At 35.3% G+C, this 18,042-nt stretch overlaps 1 protein-coding gene across 4 annotated transcripts; it reads left to right on the top strand.

Moving 5' to 3' along the window:
* Positions 1-6,767: 6,767 nt before the first annotated feature.
* On the top strand, positions 6,768-17,358 carry slx1b (SLX1 homolog B, structure-specific endonuclease subunit). 4 transcript variants are annotated; one of them, XM_073905916.1, is made up of 6 exons: positions 6,768-6,827; positions 7,044-7,116; positions 7,657-7,708; positions 7,892-8,212; positions 8,323-8,529; positions 17,052-17,358. In XM_073905916.1, the coding sequence occupies exons 3-6, from the start codon at positions 7,661-7,663 to the stop codon at positions 17,079-17,081; spliced, it is 606 nt and encodes a 201-aa protein (XP_073762017.1). In that variant the 5' UTR covers positions 6,768-6,827; positions 7,044-7,116; positions 7,657-7,660; the 3' UTR covers positions 17,082-17,358. The 4 variants fall into 4 exon arrangements, with proteins under 4 accessions (XP_073762017.1, XP_073762019.1, XP_073762018.1 ...); XM_073905918.1 differs by lacking the exon at positions 8,323-8,529; NM_001327857.1 differs by having other exon boundaries at positions 6,781-7,116.
* Positions 17,359-18,042: the final 684 nt, after the last annotated feature.

Below are 18,042 nucleotides of genomic sequence, written 5' to 3'. Positions count from 1 at the left end.
TCACATTCTGTGTTGGACGTTGAAAATGAGCTTTTCTCAGCCAGCAGAGGTCAAAATAAGCAGTAATGCAAACTCAGTCAGAGACATAGATTTTCACTTGCAACTTGCTTTAACATGTTTAACAGTGCATGAAATGTTATCTTAAACAAAAAGAAAATGCTTTTTAGTGGCTGGATCTGTTTTTATCACTTTTTGAATTGAACGTTGAAAATGAGCTTTTCTCAGCCAGCAGAGGTCAAAATAAGCAGTAATGCAAACTCAGTCAGAGACATAGATTTTCACTTGCAACTTGCTTAAACATGTTTAACAGTGGATGAAATGTTGTCTAAAACAAAAAGAATGATGCATTTTAGTGGCTGGATCTAGTTTTATCACATTCTGTATTGGACGTTGAAAATGAGCTTTTCTCAGCCAGCAGAGGTCAAATAAGCAGTAATGCAAACTCAGTCAGAGACATAGATTTTCACTTGCAACTTGCTTTAACATGTTTAACAGTGCATGAAATGTTGTCTAAAACAAAAAGAATGATGCATTTTAGTGGCTGGATCTAGTTTTATCACATTCTGTATTGGACGTTGAAAATGAGCTTTTCTCAGCCAGCAGAGGTCAAATAAGCAGTAATGCAAACTCGGTCAGAGACACAGATTTTCACTTGCAACTTGCTTCAACATGTTCAACATTGCATGAAATGTTGTCTAAAACAAAAAGAATGATGCTTTTTAGTGGATGAAGCTGATTTTATCACTTGCTGTTTTAGACCACAGCATAAGCTTTTCCCAGCCAGCAGAGAGGTCAAACTAAGCATCAATGCAAACTCTGTCAGAGACACAGATTTTCACTTGCAATTGCTTTAACATGTTCATTACTGCATGAAATGTTGTCTAAAACAAAAATAATGATGCTTTTTAGTGGCTAAAGCTGTTTTTATCACTTGCTGTTTTAGACCACAGCATAAGCTTTTCCCAGCCAGCAGAGAGGTCAAACTAAGCATCAATGCAAACTCTGTCAGAGACACAGATTTTCACTTGCAATTGCTTTAACATGTTCATTACTGCATGAAATGTTGTCTAAAACAAAAATAATGATGCTTTTTAGTGGCTAAAGCTGTTTTTATCACTTGCTGTATTAGACCTCAGAATAAGCATTTCCCAGCCAGCAGAGAGCTCAAATTAAGCAGTAATGCAAACTCGGTCAGAGACACAGATTTTCACTTGCAACTTGCAAAGGCTCTACAAGTCAAACGATCTCATTATCCTTCAGATTTGGCCAGATAATAAACTCCTCATTTGTATAATTTAACTAACAATATTTTATTCTTAATTATTTTGACAGTGGAAAGCTGTCTGGTGCCCCGTTTAAAAGGAGTTATTTATCTGTTATTTCTACATTAATTGGTGCCCCCACGTTAGGCTAAAATATCAATATTAATATCAATACCTAAATATTGATTTTAATATTTGATAAATCCAATTATCACTACAAAAGAAATCCGAATCCTCTAATGACTTGCGCTAAGCAACTTGAGCAGACATACTAGAACAGCCTTGAATAACAATACTGTGTGCACTTGAGGAGTTGTTTTAGGTCATAAATAAACCACAATTGGATTGTGCCCAATCGCTCATATATACGAGCCTCAACATTTGCAAGACATGCATGCACAAACGATTTAAGGAGCAGATTAGGTGATCTATCAGCCTGCGTGCACATAGGCCCTGTTTACACTGTCAGGTCTTGATGCCCAATTCTGATTTCTTGCCTATATGCAGTTGTGTTATGTAACTAATTACAAATACTCAAATTACTGTAATTGAGTAATTTTCCTCTGAATCTGTAAATTACAAATTAGTTTTAGAAATGTGTACTTTAACTCTTCATTGAGTACATTTTTAGTGCAGTAATTGGTACTTTTACTCCACTACTTTCCTTCAACCTGCAGTCACTACTTTATTTTTTCTTGTCTACAGGGATTAAAAAATCAGTCCTGTGATTCCTGTCCAATCAGATCGCACACAGAAGGTAAATTGCATCATAATAAACTACCCCAATACATGGGTGATTTATAATTACAGCAAACAGTTTGAAAGCATTAAAAGTGTACAAGAAGGTATCAAAAATCTTTACGCGCAATGACCCAGAGACTGTTTAGATGCATGTCATTGATGAGAAGATAATGGATGTTTACTGTATGATGACCGAAATGGCCTTAAACACCCAGCAGGCACAAGACGTCAATATGGCGTTAGAATGACGTTGTACCCTAACGTCATGGGGATGCTGCATTTTGTTTGATGATGAAAATCATGTTGCAGTCAGAACTCAAGGTCAGGCCAACATCCAACCTAAAACCAACCAAATATCAACGTCTAATGATGTTACAGCTTGATGTTGTGTGGACGTTACCAACATGACGTCTATCAGACATTGGATTTTGGTTGTCTAATTTGACTTTTTTGCCTGTCCATTTACACGTTCTTTTAATTGACCCATATCCGACTCATGTTTTTACACTTGCCATACAATTAACAATGTCATGGTTACATAACCGTGGGTTTTAGCATCCACGCCACACTAGACACGATGAAAGATGTTGTCTTGCTGTTAGGTCTGTGAAATATGCAAAGTTCACCGATCTCTGAATATCCAATTGCATGCATTTTTTTTTCATGTTTACACAGTCGTAGAACAGATTCGATCTGTACCACAATTAACTAACGTTACTGTTTATTTTCACTTTTATTACACTTATAACAACCATAACAAACCTTATCATTTCTGCAAAGATATTAAACAGTAATATTGGCTGTTGGAAATTGGAATTTATTTGAAAATTGAAGCTTTCCTAATGAATAAATAAAAATGTAGAATTAAGGAAGCAGTGGGAGGGTTTTTTACATTTTCAAGAGAATGTTCTCTTTTTAAAATGTGATTAACATGTATAACATTGAAAAAATCCTTTTATATATAGCCCACATACTGTATAATTAGTAGTTTATACTAAATACTATAGTGTTTTTTTTTATATAGCAAGTATATTGCACTATATACATTATTGTATTGACAACCCTTTGTTAATGAACACTACATTATACTATAGTGATCTGATAAACTGTAATAAATACTGTGGTATACATTTTTTTTTTTACTACAGTAAACTGTAGTGTATTTTAGTTCAATGTATTCTGTTGTGGAAATGTAAGTGCTACCATAGCAACTATAGCAACTATAGCATCATCAAAACAGATTAATTCAATTACAGTATTGCTCAAAAATATAATAGTATTTGCTATAAATTACTTTAGTATTGTTTTTATATGGGAGTAGAGGCCAAAAAAAACCTGACTGCAAAGCTTCAGTAATGAAAACTGGAAAGCTATACATTTGTGTAAAATGCTATAACAGTGAGGTTGCTTTCAAAAATAAATTATTAGATTTTCTTTGTAAGTGATCTTCATTCATTCATTCATTTTCTTGTCGGCTTAGTCCCTTTATTAATCTGGGGTCGCCACAGCGGAATGAACCGCCAACTTATTCAGCAAGTTTTTACACAGCAGATGCCCTTCCAGCCGCAACCCATCTCTGGGAAATATCTACGCACTCATTTACACACACACACACACACTCATATACTACGGACAATTTAGCTTACCTAATTCACCTGTACCGCATGTCTTTGGACTGTGGGGGAAACCAGAGCACCCGGAGGAAACCCACGCGAAGGATATGCAAACTCCACACAGAAACACCAACTGAGCCGAGCTTCGAATCAGCGACCCAGCTACCTTCTTGCTGTGAGGGGACAGCACTACCTACTGCGCCACTGCCTCGCCTGTAAGTGAACTTGTATTAAGTAAATTAAATCAACTGTTGGCATTGTATGTCTGTCTTCCACAAAATAATGATGCACCACATTACCAAACTGAACACTTTGTGTTTGAAGGGTTTACGTTTAGTAACTAATAGATTGATTGATTGATATATTATCATATTATTATATGACACGTTATATAATTATTATTATTATCCAATTTTCTACCTACATTTTGTATTTATTTTATTGTATTATTACTCGCTACACAAAAATTATTGTTATTACCTATTGTAGGGTCCAGCCAGTTGGTCCAATGACGGTATCCACTGGTGGATGAAGGTTCACTGCATGTTCGGTCTTTCCAGTGCACAATGTTGATCTATATTAAACTTAACTCATATCTGACTCCAATTTTAGTATGAGGTGGTTTAGAATATTAATTTATTTATCCTCGTTTAATCTGACTCCAATTATAAAACATTGAGAAGATTATTTTGTTTCCTTTCACACTATTTTAGATTATGATTGAATATTCTTTTGATTTGTTATTATACCTTATTCTCATTTACTCAGATTCCTATAGCATCCCGAGTCTTGCACCGGCCGGGTATACAATCTCTTAATACAAGCTTGTCAGTCTTGGTCATTAAACAGAGGCGATTAACCATTCTCCTAGAAAGGCAGAACACTACTTACTCAATTTAGGAGATTTTTTATGTGGTCCCCATAGATCTGTTATCTACTAATTCAAGACAAAGTATTTTAATAATAATCGCGCAGGATTATACTATTGTAGATGAAGGCCTAAATATCCACATTTAAAGTAGTTTCAACAATATTTTGTTGTTCTAAATAGTTGGCCTTTTACAGTCCAAGTATACATGAATAAATGCCAATTTGTTAGTCGGATCTCTATCAACATTGTATAGCGTGCCACGCTGCTCCGTCTAACATGTTTTAGTCCGTTACTAACCTGTACAGTGGCTTGTAGTGCTATGGACAACAACATTTATCAGTGATAATAACACGAGGTTTGAATAATTCAAAACATAATTTATTAGTCAGGTAAATGTATTATGCCAAATTCAATCAGTCAATTCATAAACGATCAATACAAAACATCAAATTATCAAAGATAAATCTAAGATTTAGACTTTTTACATAACGTGTAAATTTTACATAACGTGGAGCCTAGGCTCCATGTTATGGGCTGATCTGGGTAGGCAAAATCGCGCTGAGACTTTCTTATACCCTACCTTAAATAATCCAAGAATTCCCTCAAGGAAGGGGGTGTGAATAACAAAAGGCATTCACACTTAGTGTAAAAGTCACACCCCTCACAGTGGTTCAAAAGATGCCTGAAGTTATATATTTATTGTTCTGATTATGTCTATTTCTGAGAGAATGAGACCATTGTACCAATCGCACTGAGACATTTCAATTGATATCAAACATGATAGTTAAAGTCAGTTTGGTTAATCTAGAACATTCAAACATTGAAATGACCATATGCGTGAGATTGGGGGATGAAGCTGAGTTTCAGCATACTCAGATGCAAATGCAGCAGGAACTGTTTTTTTCCCGCATTCCCCCTTGCTGGGTTGTGAAGTTACCAGTCTCTGTTTTCAGCTCATGTTTTGAATTGTCAAAGATATCAGAATATTTGCAATATTTCAACTCTTACACCTATATTCTGCTGTATAAAATAATCTGCATATATATATTTTTATTTGTTATATTTCCACCACATTTATAATAATTTACTTTTTATTTACTTCATTGTCTGCACAGAAGTTCTGAGTTTAAATTAATTCTTGACACTGCCAGAACGTTAAATACAACATACATACACTCACATATCTTTAAAACACATAACCCACACAGACCCTCTAACGTAGTATTAATAACAACAATAATAATGAGGCATGATCTTTGTATTTTCACAACTATGGGCACACTAACTTGCAAAACATCACTCAACTGAGAATCTGGTTTAGTACAGTCACTGCCAATGGAATAAATTACCTTTTATACATGGTTCTTTAAGCCATTGGAGTAGCAATGATGTATTAGTATTATTCACACTTGAATTACAATTTTATCCATAAGCACACACATACTATTTCATATTTATATGCTATTACTAATTATTCTTTTCAGTCTATTTTATTGTATAAAATTATATCATTATAATAATGTGTGATTCATTACTTTATATGAACTTTTTATGATCACTATTATAAAACGGTGAAACAAAACAAGAGACAGCACTATTAGTGATAAAGGATACATTTATTGATAATACATCTCTTTTTATACCATAAAATATACATGACAAGTTTGAGTTTTCTTACTTCTAGGTAAGTAGAGTTTTTTCACATCATGAAATTATAATCAGTTAATAAATATAAGCGTTGATTTAGTTTATTTCCGAAAAAAAAAACAGTAGCTCGTCCGTTCAGCTGCGTCTGTTTAAAGATGCCAGTCGCGTTGACTTGTCGGGGCAACGAACCGAAATGGACCATGAGGCGTTGGTCTAGCTATCTATTTATTTAACGTCTATGCGTCCAGATATGTTATAATGTTTATGGCAGCAGCCCTTGTTTATTTTTTAAAAGGGCATAGAATAGGCGTTTCTAAGCTCTTTGGTGTCACCCAAGCTTTTTGTTTTAAGTCACGCCTCTAGACCACAATAATGGCCAATCCCTATCAAAGTACGACGTTTTGACCAATCAAAACAGAGAGCATTTGGGGTCCTTGGTAGTGTTGGCTTCTTTGAATTTGCTTGATCGAAATGTTAAAGAATTAGAAAAAAATAATTAAACTAATAAATACAGCGTCAATGTTTTATTTGTTAATAACACTGATGGCTGTAAAATATTTTATCTAATACTTTAAATCTTAATATGCGACATCCATATCAAATTATTTGCACATGCAATACCGGGGCAGCTTTCATTTGAAAAGAAAGAACCACATGACCACACCAAACGCAACAGTGGATTTTTGTTTTAACGTTAGTATTTAATAAAATGTCATATTTATTTTAAGCCAGAAGTTTTGATCAGTAGTATCACTTAAGATGAGGAACAATTTAAAGGTTCTTTGTAAAAAAAAGTTGTTTTAAACAGGATGGTTGTGGAGGTGGAGAGTTTCTATGGTGTGTATATGTTGTACTGTACAAACCCGAAATTTAAGGGTCGAATATATATTGGCTTCACTGTGAATCCAGAGCGCCGTATCGGACAACACAACGCCGGGCGACACCGAGGAGGAGCCAAGAGAACCAGTGGCAGGGGACCTTGGTGAGACATCAGCTGATAATATTCAATTAAGTTAACTGTTATTTCTATAACGCTTTTACAATGTAGATAGTGTCAAAGCAGTTTTAACATAGAAGTTCTAGTAAACTGAAACTGTGTCAGTGTGGTTTAATTTTTTACTGCTGAAAGTCCAAACACTGAAGAGCAAATCCATCCATGCGCAGCTCCACAAGTCCAAAGCCAAACTATCAGCAGTTTTTTTTTTTTTTTTTTTACTGACGTTGTCAACATATACTTTGTTAACTTAAACAGATAAATTCAAAACTATTAAAAATATTAACAAAAACATTAAATAGTAGTAGAAATAAATATTTTTTTTAAGAAATATATAACACGCATGAGCTGTTCATGGCCATAGTTGGAAAGTTTCTGTTTTTGAATGGAAAGCATACAGTACTGACTTTCATTTCTTTAAATTTCACCTGCAAACGAGGTAACCTGCTTTTTGGAATGCCCCGCTTGTGGTGTTTTGTTGTTTGAATTTTTATTTATTTGTTTATATTTTTTTTTTTTAAATTTAAGGGAAATGGTTCTTATCATCCATGGCTTTCCATCTGATATTGCAGCTCTTCGGGTAAATACCCTTTTCTGTTTTGTATTTTTAATTTTGTTTTACCATTAAGATATTACCATTGTTTTACTATTAATATTTTTTTATTTAGATTCTTAATTTTCGAGCTAATTTTTAAAAAGTAAAAATTACTTTGGCTGACTAATAAATGTACTTTGGCAGACTAATAAATCTTTTCTTTCCTAGTTTGAATGGGCTTGGCAACATCCTCACATCTCTCGTCGTTTGTCCCACGTTTCCCGTCGCAGCCGTAAAGAGTCAGGTTTGCAATTTCACTGGCGTGTGGTGTCAAACATGTTGCGAGTGGCACCATGGAGTCGACTCCCTATCACTGTGCGCTGGCTAAAGCAGGAGTATCGAATGGATTTCGCCCCTGATTTACAGCCTCCACTGCACATTCCTCTAACGTTTGGCTGTGTTCGTGCAAAGAGAAAACCACAACATGTGAGCAAAGAGCAAGAGGAAAGACAGGTGGAGCTCTGTGTGTTGTGTGGGGAATTTATTAAGGTAGGTTTTAGTTTAGTTTTACTGTAGTTTTGAGGAAAAATTGCTGTCATAAAATAGTTGAGACTCATCCCTATTGGAATTACTTTTTTTTTTTTTTTGAATTGTTTCAGACTGTGGATAGATTGTCTTGTTTCCACCCTTCCTGTCAAATGGTTTGTCACCTCATTTGCTTGGCTGGACACTTTTTGAAGGCAGACCCCTTCCACCTAATTCCTGTTGAGGGAAAGTGCCCTGGATGCCATCATTCAGTGCTGTGGGGAAGTTTGATACTGTATAAAAATGCAGACTTGGAAGAAATGAACATCCCTTCATCCCAGGTCAGCTCTGACATGCACCGTAAAACATCAATAATTAGTTTAATCAATTGAAGATTTGCTTTGAATTTACTTAATTTGACATTAATGACGTTTTTTCCTCCTACCATTGGGGGTGAAAATGCATGCAAAATACGCATGGCTCTTGAAGATATTCTAAGGCCTTGTGATGTAAAGCCATAAGTCTGTGCAAAAAAGAGTACCGGTACATTACACATTATCCATTGAACTCAAAAGCATAGCCTTCAAGTCACTTTTTTTCCACAAACATTGAGACAGCCTAAAAACATATATTTCAACACCTTGTTCATGTTCTTTTTTATGCATGGACTCATTGCTCATTAGTTCTTCAGTCTAACTCGGTTTGCTCAGTTCAGTGTAATGAATTATCCTCTTAAGGCCCAAGGTGTTTTTTACATGCATTTTTTATTTCTTTTTGCTATTTGGGCTAATTGGAACCTAATTAGAATAAAAATCTAAGTATCATCTTTTGATGTGATGTACTCTTAGAGATAATTTTTTTTTCCATATACCTTATGTGGACATTTTTTCCTGAATGTTTTTTAAAGCATGTTTAACATGGATTTTTTTGTTGAACTTGACTTTCAGAGATTTCCCCCCCATTTTGGACAGTTAAAAATACAGTTTGGGACTTTTTTTATATGCTGCAAAACAGTTGCAGGATGACATTGTATGTCTGTAACAAAATATAAAACATTTTAAAGTATTTTAAAAAGCCACTTAAGAGCTAAAATGTGCTGTCCACCTATGTGGACACTCAAGCCCTAGGAGGTTATGACCTACTGACTTCGTTCATATGGAAGTGATGGGCTTGCCAGAAAATGAGTTTTTATTGAACAACTTTAGATCTGTGTGTGGTTCAGTTTAACTTGGTAAACTTGTTCATCAAGAACCTGCTCAAATGAATGATGCACTTCTGAGCTTGAGATCACTTAAGATTGTTTGTCTAAAGCCACAGACAGCTAAAAATGTTGTGAGAGTTTCTTGCAAGACCAATCATTTCACTTTACAAGGCCTCAATGCTTTTTCAGGTGTCACAGGTATTATTTGTGTATTTCATGATATTAATATTACCATTTTTTTGTATTGTATGTTATCGTGATAGTTCCTATTGCCTTAGTTCATAAACATACGTTTATAAATATAACTGATTATATAAAATCACCCAAGACCATGATCTTATCTATAAATGTTCATTAATGTTATACTGAGGAAAAAGTCCTTCATCTTTGGTAATTCAAAGAGCTTTACATAAAATGTATTCATGTTTGAGTTTGACATACAACTGCAATACGCCATCTGACAAGTGCCTTCTTACCCGTTATGGAGTGGAAAAAGTTATAGTATTTACTTTCCGGTATCATCCCACCTCTTATGAAACCTATACACCTGTTTACATGTTCTTTAGTAGATAATCACATTACAAGGAATAAACCATCACTCCCACAGTAGTTATTACTAGACAGCCCTAATCAATAAAAGATAGTCATTTGATAGATTATTCATTAAAAATAAAAGTAATTTTAAAAAGTATAGTGCAGTCAGAGGTGACGCAGTAGGTAGTGCTTTTGATCAGCAATGCACAAAGTGTCAACCTATTTAATATAAATCTGGCCATACCTTGGCATAGTCAAATAATAAGACTTCAGTACATGATAATGGCCGTACCGTGAGCCTTCTGTTAGTGTAATACCCCGGTGAAAACAAGCCAATTAGAACACAAACCAGACTGTTGTGTGAATCATAGGGCAAACCCTTAAAAATTTGCATGGACTTTGTCATACTCATACTAGGGCTTTGCAAAAATATCGAAATATCTAACTATCGCGATAATGTATTTCACGATAAATATCAGTAGTCCAACCTCAAGTATCGATTCATGTTGTGCCAAACAACCTCCTCCTTTGCTCCAGTAGATGTCGCTAACTCACTATCAACAAAATTTTCGGGAAACACTACAAACTTGCGTTATCACTTAACAAGAAACCACGCAGATGAATTAGCAGAACTGCGACCACAACCGAACCCTCTTGATTCATTGCAAACTACACTGGATAACATTATCAACAAGCTTTTGTTTGCCTTAACTAACATTGCAGAGTTACTGAAAACTGCATAGGAAGAATGGGACATCAATTGCAAGGACCTGTCATTGTAACAGACACCGCGTCAAACATGACCTTGCCAGCACAGCTGGCTGGCATGTTGCATGTAAAATGTTTCGTGCCAGCCATCAATTTACCCATGTGCGACCAGTTTTCACAGCAAAATGTTCACGATGCTGTCAGTCGCAATGTCAGTTTCTAATAGCCTAGTTTACTGCATATTAGAGCACTGTGTTCCAGTTTTATGTTTACTTGATGATACATTTTAATTTTTTTTAACTTGCTTTTAGGGGTGCTCATTTCGGTTAATTTTGCTAACCTACAACCGCCGCTCATTAATCGGTTATTAACGGTTAACTGGTCATATTACTATTAATTTTATTTTAATAAAATTGATGTGTCTATTTTGTGTCTGACACAATAAATATTGCATTTTAAAATACTGATTTATTTTAACATGCTAGCAAATTAATAACAGAACATAACAACAGAGCATTTTCACGCACCTGCAATATTTAGCACAGAAGAACAGATTAAACTAAATGAAAATGAATACAATAAATAGGACTGCCCTGAATTATTTTCACTTAAATAATTAATTTATATTACAAAATGAAAACACTGACTGATTCTTTTTAAGAACTGGCATAGGCTGTTTTTTTTTTTTCCAATTAAAGTTTTTTTTCTTCCGTCAAATAAAAATCGCAGACTTCCTCAAATTGCCCCCTCCACGGAAAATATTAATTTATTTAATGCCCCGCTGTTATCATATCACAAAACCTTTTTACATTTTTAATAGAAATCACTATTTTAAAGATTATGTCTTGCTGTACGGTTTCCTCTCTTTCTCACAGTTCAAGTGCACGCTGCTGTGATGAAAAGACAAAATGACAACGCGTAAATATGTTGACTTTTTGTAAACAGTTTTGTTGTTAAAATATGATATTGCATTAATGTGCATACATGCTTTATAAGCTGTAAAATGAAAGGTAAAGCCTATATGTTGTGTTTATGACGCAGATCCAGGTCATAATCAGGGGGGTATTCCAGAAAGCTGGGTTAACTTACCATCTGCTAAAACCTAAACTCTCGGTTGATTTACCCAAAACCTGCTTACCGCGAGTATGTTGGTTCCAAAACAGGTGACAAGAGTTAGTTAAATCAACCTCCTGAAGATAACCGCGGGTTAATGCGCGTGCACGGCACACACCTGAAGGCATTTTCAGTAGATCGCCGAATTCACGAGTCACCATAGAAAGTCACGGTGAGAAAAAAAGGGCAACGCACTTTACAGAGGCGAAGCTGGAGGTTTTAAACACAGAGATTACACTTCTGCTTCAACGAAGGAAAGAAATATAGAATAAGAAATAGATAAGAAAATAAAAAATAAATAATAAGAAAATTTATTAGTTCATTAAATTACATATGCCACCCTCCATTTTATTGTAATGATAAATTAAACTACTCTTTAACATCCTTTTTGAGTATGTTGTGTAACCATTCATGCATTTATTTTTCTTGCCATTAATTTCTTAAGGCCACAATATGTGTGTTGACTTATAAGGCTTATAGAAATTGTAATCTTTCTGGAGCTAGAACTCTGTTCAAAGTCATTAAACACAGAAACATTATCATAAAAGGTAATATTTAATTACTGGAGCTCTTTATTTAACACTCTAGAATATTCTTTCTGGCATGCAGCTAATAGAAAGAGGCCTGTCTAACTGCTGTGTCCTATAATAAAGGCTTTTCAGTGGTTGAGTTTTTGACTTAAACCACACACTCTGTCACTGTTGTAAGTGATTGTTGTCAGATAGCTTTAGGTTCTTTTTATTTTGCATGCAGACGAAGTTCCTTCTGCCTAAACTAACAAGCAGTGTAAGAATTTTCTGCACTTTTCCATATTTGAATATTACTCTTGGATCACAAAATCTTTTATCTGCATATTTAAATTCTAAAGTAGTAGTATAAGGTCCATCTTCAAAGATAAAGATGAGAAATGTATATGAAAAATATGTTACACGTTGAAAGGTGCGTGTATAAAGCAGTGTACAAAATCATTCATTTTATTTCAGGAAATTAAGAAATCAACAGATCAAACTATTTGAATAAACATAGTTTTTTGACTAATTATATATTTTTTAGCACTCTTCCATCTGTTTTGTCTGCTTGGGTCACTGAGATTTCCTCTGGGTCAGGCTGCAGGTACGTGTCATCGTATAAGGCAGAAAAGGGTATCTTTTGTCCTCCAGCAAGTAACAATGTAGTGCCCAGTAATGATTCTATTTTATAATACAAATATAATAAAAATAAACATTGTGTTAAGCAACATTTGCTTTATAGTTTTTTTTTCTACTATATTTGTGTTATACACTTGAATCATTACTTCCTGAAAATCAGCCATTTAGCCTCAACATAGTGATGAGGTGGGGTGTGTGATGAGCTGGTAAGTGGAAGCAGTAATGAGTTTAATAGTTAAAACACCAAAAGATTAAGGATAGAAAAGTTGTACCTGCACACTTATACTTTGGACAAATTTTATATTATCAGTGTCCTTTAGTGACTGATGGAGCTTTAAAATCGGCTGCAATTAATGCACACAATAGCATTTAGAAACCCTGAAAAAAATATTATATTAAAAAATGTAGGTGTGTGTGCGTGAATGTATAAATAAGAACGACGTCCTACATCTTAAATTAAAGATATATTTTCCTACAAAAGACAAAGCTGCCACTTATGATATTATACAGAAAAATGTGAGGGGTGCAGAAGGAGAGAAAAAACACAAGATCTGTAAGTGAGATTCGAACTCGCTCCGTTGTGCGCTCCGTTGTTCTTTATCAACGCATTGTCCACTACGCTATTCCCGTGCTCTGAATCATCTGTGTAATGATACGCAGTGATTTATGACCAAGGAACTGTACAAAAGTGTAATAAACAGTTCAGTGCCAGGCGTACTGTACAGGTGGTCATACTGCCACATTGTACAGTTGCCTAAAATGCCCTGACGCGAATACAAAGAGCTGCACTGAATGTTTTTCATGGTAAGTGCAGACCTGCGCTTTGTCACATTTGATTTCAAAAAGGTTTGTTAAATACATTAACATTATGAATTTGGTTATGAAAAAAACTATACACTTATAACCCTCTCACAACGAAAAAACTTGTATCTGTGTGTCCACATCCATAAATATTCTCATCAAAAGAGCACGCAATGCTCAGTAAACTCTCTGAAACAGACAAACTCTGAAACATAGCAACTTACTCTCTGAACATAACCTGCTCCGGAGCAGGTTATCTTCAGAGAGTAAGTTGCTATGGCTACTTAACATACCCAGAAGTTACCTCTGATTTTGGAACCAAAGTTGAGGTTATCCACCTACTTACTCTCAAACTTACCCGTGTATGTCACATAACCTGCTTTCTGGAACAGCCCCCAGGGCAGGTTTGGCATCAACACGTCTGTATCAAACAACAATATTCTTTTCCATTTTTGCTTCTTTGGCAAATATGTCTGTAGGCACGGGTTATACGTTATCATCCTGCAAGTTAACAAGTAGGCCTATGTCTAGCAGTTGAAGGAGCCCGACCACAGCTAACATGCTTTTCGATTCCAATAACGTGAGGCGCACCACACTCCTTTTATGTTGACAAGAAAAAAAGAAGCGCGGTCCTCTTATGTAACGACTGAATCAGCTGGGTATCGATTGTGCAAAAGTGTTGCTTGCTGTCTGTGTTGTTAGAATTGTAATATTTAATAATATTGTGATATTCAAGATTTGTACATTCATACAGCTCTGGATAACTTGAAACGGCTATTAGACTTTCAGAGCTGCATTAATGCGTCCTGAAGTAAAGTGAAACGGCTATAAACTCCAGCAAGATAGAGTGATTAAATGCAGAGCCATATACCTTTATCTATAAATAAAGTATAATTATGGAAACTGTGTTCATCTTAACTGAAAGCTACGTCATGTTTGCTGGCCTCACGCATCATGCACCTCTCAGTCAGTCAGCCAGTCAGTAAGCACGTAATCCCAAAGGGTTAAACATATAGGACACAGCACTATACGGTTACTGAAAAGTTTGCGCTGTTATAATCCACTTACCTTTTAATACGTTATGGTGCGATTTATAATCCGCTATAAAAAAAACAACAATGAATGAATGTTTTAAATGAGTAATGTATTTTGGTCCCCGCCATGGAACAATGAATGTAGCGGAAACCATGCTCTTTAAAAGTTCTCTCTAGTTGTCTTGACAACACAAACTGCTGCTCTGGGATAAGCTGTGTGCAAAACACTTGCGGGCGTTAGAAACCATTCAAAAGATGCCCCTCTTAAAGCAAAAAAGCGCATTCGATCGGCCCCTTATGCAGCCAAACTAAAAATATATAAAATAATATTTTTACGGTTAACTGTTAATCGATTATTTTGAGCATCCCTACTTGCTTATAAATAGTTTATTTAATTCAAATGTGACTTAAGTGGCATATTCATTTTAGTTCAATGTTAAATAACAATATGCATTTTAATACAGTTAAGTGAGTTCTCTGTTCGATAACACTGTGCAGTTCTAATGAATTGAAATGGATAGAAAGTAATTTGGAATTGGAATTTTAAAATGTCTGCTGACTTCATCAAGTTGTCAATATAACATGACACACTAATACAAACTATTGCAATATATCACAATATTTATTGTATCGCGTATTATTTATATATCTTGATATATTGTATCGTGAGGCCCTTGCCAATACATAGCCTCGACTCCTATGGACATGACAAGTTCCCGCCTACAGGAAATCAGCACTGAACTGTCAACACAGATTAATTTGTTGCACATGGGATTGATAATATGCAAGTCTCAGGCTGCATTTTGAGATTGCAATAACAATGATTATCATCCCTTATTTTATAGGTGTATCAAAGTTTATATTAAACTTACTATGTGTGTGGGACTGTAAAGTCAAAACCACCTCACCAGTTTGTTTACTTTGCATTGCATTACTAACAGGGTGTAACTTCCACTGGGGATGGGGGCCATCCTGTTTGTCGCACAGATGGACATGTGTCAAAACCATAGACTGTAAAATATATGGACGTAGCATCCATGCCTCACCCATAGGTTTCTGAAGAGCGCAAAAGAAGCCACAAGTAGACACGGCCAACCGTCGCCATTTTATTTGTGAGTCATCGGACCCACGGCGGGATACCAAACAAGGGCAAAGAGGAGGAGAGTGAGCGGAGCTACAGACACCTACTGGCATTTTGCTTAGACCTGGTCTAGACAGACTTTACTTTGAGAGAATGCTTAATACTTTCTAATGCAACTCGTTTGTGTTCTGACCACATGTGCTTGGCTGTACACTATATCAATAAAGTGGTTAGACTTTTAAAAACACTGTAGTAATACATTGAGCCATTAAGCATTGTTCTTATGACATTTTTCAACAGGAGGAAAACGCGAATTACTTTCAAACCCCTTAGATATAGTCTGTATTAGTAAATGCAGGACTATTGATGAAATTCAGCATAACACTGTATGACAATGCTTCAGATGACTGTTCTACAGTCCACATCTAATCAATCTGTCAGATTCTGGAGTGCAATACAGCTCTAAATATAAATAAAAACGATAGATAATCTTAAATAAAACAAATACATGTATAAAGATGGTATATAAGTATATAACTTTACTCGCATGGGAAACGGAGGCCATGTGAATGGTTTGTGAGCACAATTAAGTGACACATTATGCCATGCTATCTGATAATTGTTGGAAACAAGTCCAAAACAGTAGACTGTGTAAAGCCACATAAAACAACCCAGAAATACGATGAATATGTCAAAATCAGTGGTTAATCTGCCGAAGTCAGCTTAGGTGATGTGACAGTGATCAGCGAGACCTAGCTGTCACTCAAGTGGCCACGCTCTTAATTATGCAAACTTAATATAACTTAATATAAAGGAAACGGATGAGTTATAAAAAATATTCACCCCCCTCACAGTTGTTATGAGTGTTTGTTCAACACCTTTTTTTTTCTGCTGTAAAGTTGGCCATTCTAACAGTGGGCTCAATTAAAATTTGCTCTATTATGGAGCCAGGAGCGGCCAGAACTAGCGGAATTTTGGATGAATTGCAGTTTTAGTTACTTCCCTATTGGCTTCCCGAGGAAGAGCGGGAGGTTGCCGCTTGGTCAAAACAGGTGTCCAATAACATTCGTATGGATGCTCTAAAAATAAATCTGTAAAGGTTCTAATGGGCAGGTTTTGTGGTTAAAATGATCATTTTAGAATGCGATGAAACCCATGCAGCAACAGTGAAAATGTTTTTTTTTTTTTTTTTTTTTTTGTAATATTTTTATAATATATTTACAGCATTTTTTTTTTTTTACAGAATCATTGGACAGATGAGCTACAGTTGTGAAGACCATTTGAGACAGCTGTTTCTACTGTATGAATTAGACTGTTAAAAACAACAGCTCATTCAGGTTGGGACATCTGCATTAAGAAATTATTCAATTTGTCAAGGATTCAGAATGAGATGTTAACAATAATGACTGGAACGTTTTTAAAGAATTTCTAACCAAATTTTTTTAAATTAACCATCTTGTATGTAAAATCCTGTATGGTCATATTTACTAAAAGTGCCCTTTAAAGAAAATGTGGGTATACTGCATTAAATTTCTGAACGTAAGCCAGGACACTCTTTTAAGCAGAATTCTTTATTAAGAATGTGTTAGTTGTTGTTCTTCAAGAGTCAACTTGAGTCTGCAATAGTCTATAAGGCTACGTTCACACTGCGAGGCTTAGTGCTCAAATCTGATTTTTTTTCTCAGAACTAATTTTCTTGCATAGCTGTTCATATTGTTGTTAGAAATGTGGCCAATATCAGATTTGCAATGTGAACAGATCATATTCCTTACCTGACCCGTATGCGCAAGTATAGATTTGTACAGCACAAAATGTCTAATTATGCACACAATACGAATACTGTATGAAGTAAGCATGTTGTAAGATTTTGCTTATTGCTTAATATAAATAGTATTTCATGAACTGTAAGAGGTTGTCCTGCTACTACTAATGTGTATTTCACCATTACACTGAATACACTGAAATAAGTCACTTGTGATAGAAAACACTAATCATTTGTGATTTATGACAACCACAGTGCGTCATTCTGACCACCGCTGTAGTGAACTCATCAAGGGTTATTGAGCCTCCGCAGAATGAACTAAATGTTGAGGGTAATAATCATATAAGCATGATCTGACAAAGTGCTTACTCATACAGCACACACTTGTGCATAATTAGACATTTTGTGCTCTCCTTAATACACTTTTGCGCATGTGGGTCAGTTTAGGACTATGATCTGTTCACAATGCAAA

This window comes from Danio rerio, chromosome 7 (genome assembly GCF_049306965.1).
Source record: "Danio rerio strain Tuebingen ecotype United States chromosome 7, GRCz12tu, whole genome shotgun sequence".
Taxonomy (NCBI): domain Eukaryota; kingdom Metazoa; phylum Chordata; class Actinopteri; order Cypriniformes; family Danionidae; genus Danio; species Danio rerio.
Note: the sequence above shows the minus strand (reverse complement) of the source record. Positions and strands in the feature narration are given on the sequence as shown.

Coding starts and splice junctions, on each gene's coding strand:
- slx1b (NM_001327857.1), top strand. CDS start 6,944: ATGGTTGTGGAGGTGGAGAGTTTCTATGGTGTGTATATGTTGTACTGT. Junction 8,213..8,322: donor TGTGTGGGGAATTTATTAAG/GTAGGTTTTAGT, acceptor GAATTGTTTCAG/ACTGTGGATAGATTGTCTTG. Junction 8,530..17,051: donor TGAACATCCCTTCATCCCAG/GTCAGCTCTGAC, acceptor TTTTTTTTACAG/AATCATTGGACAGATGAGCT.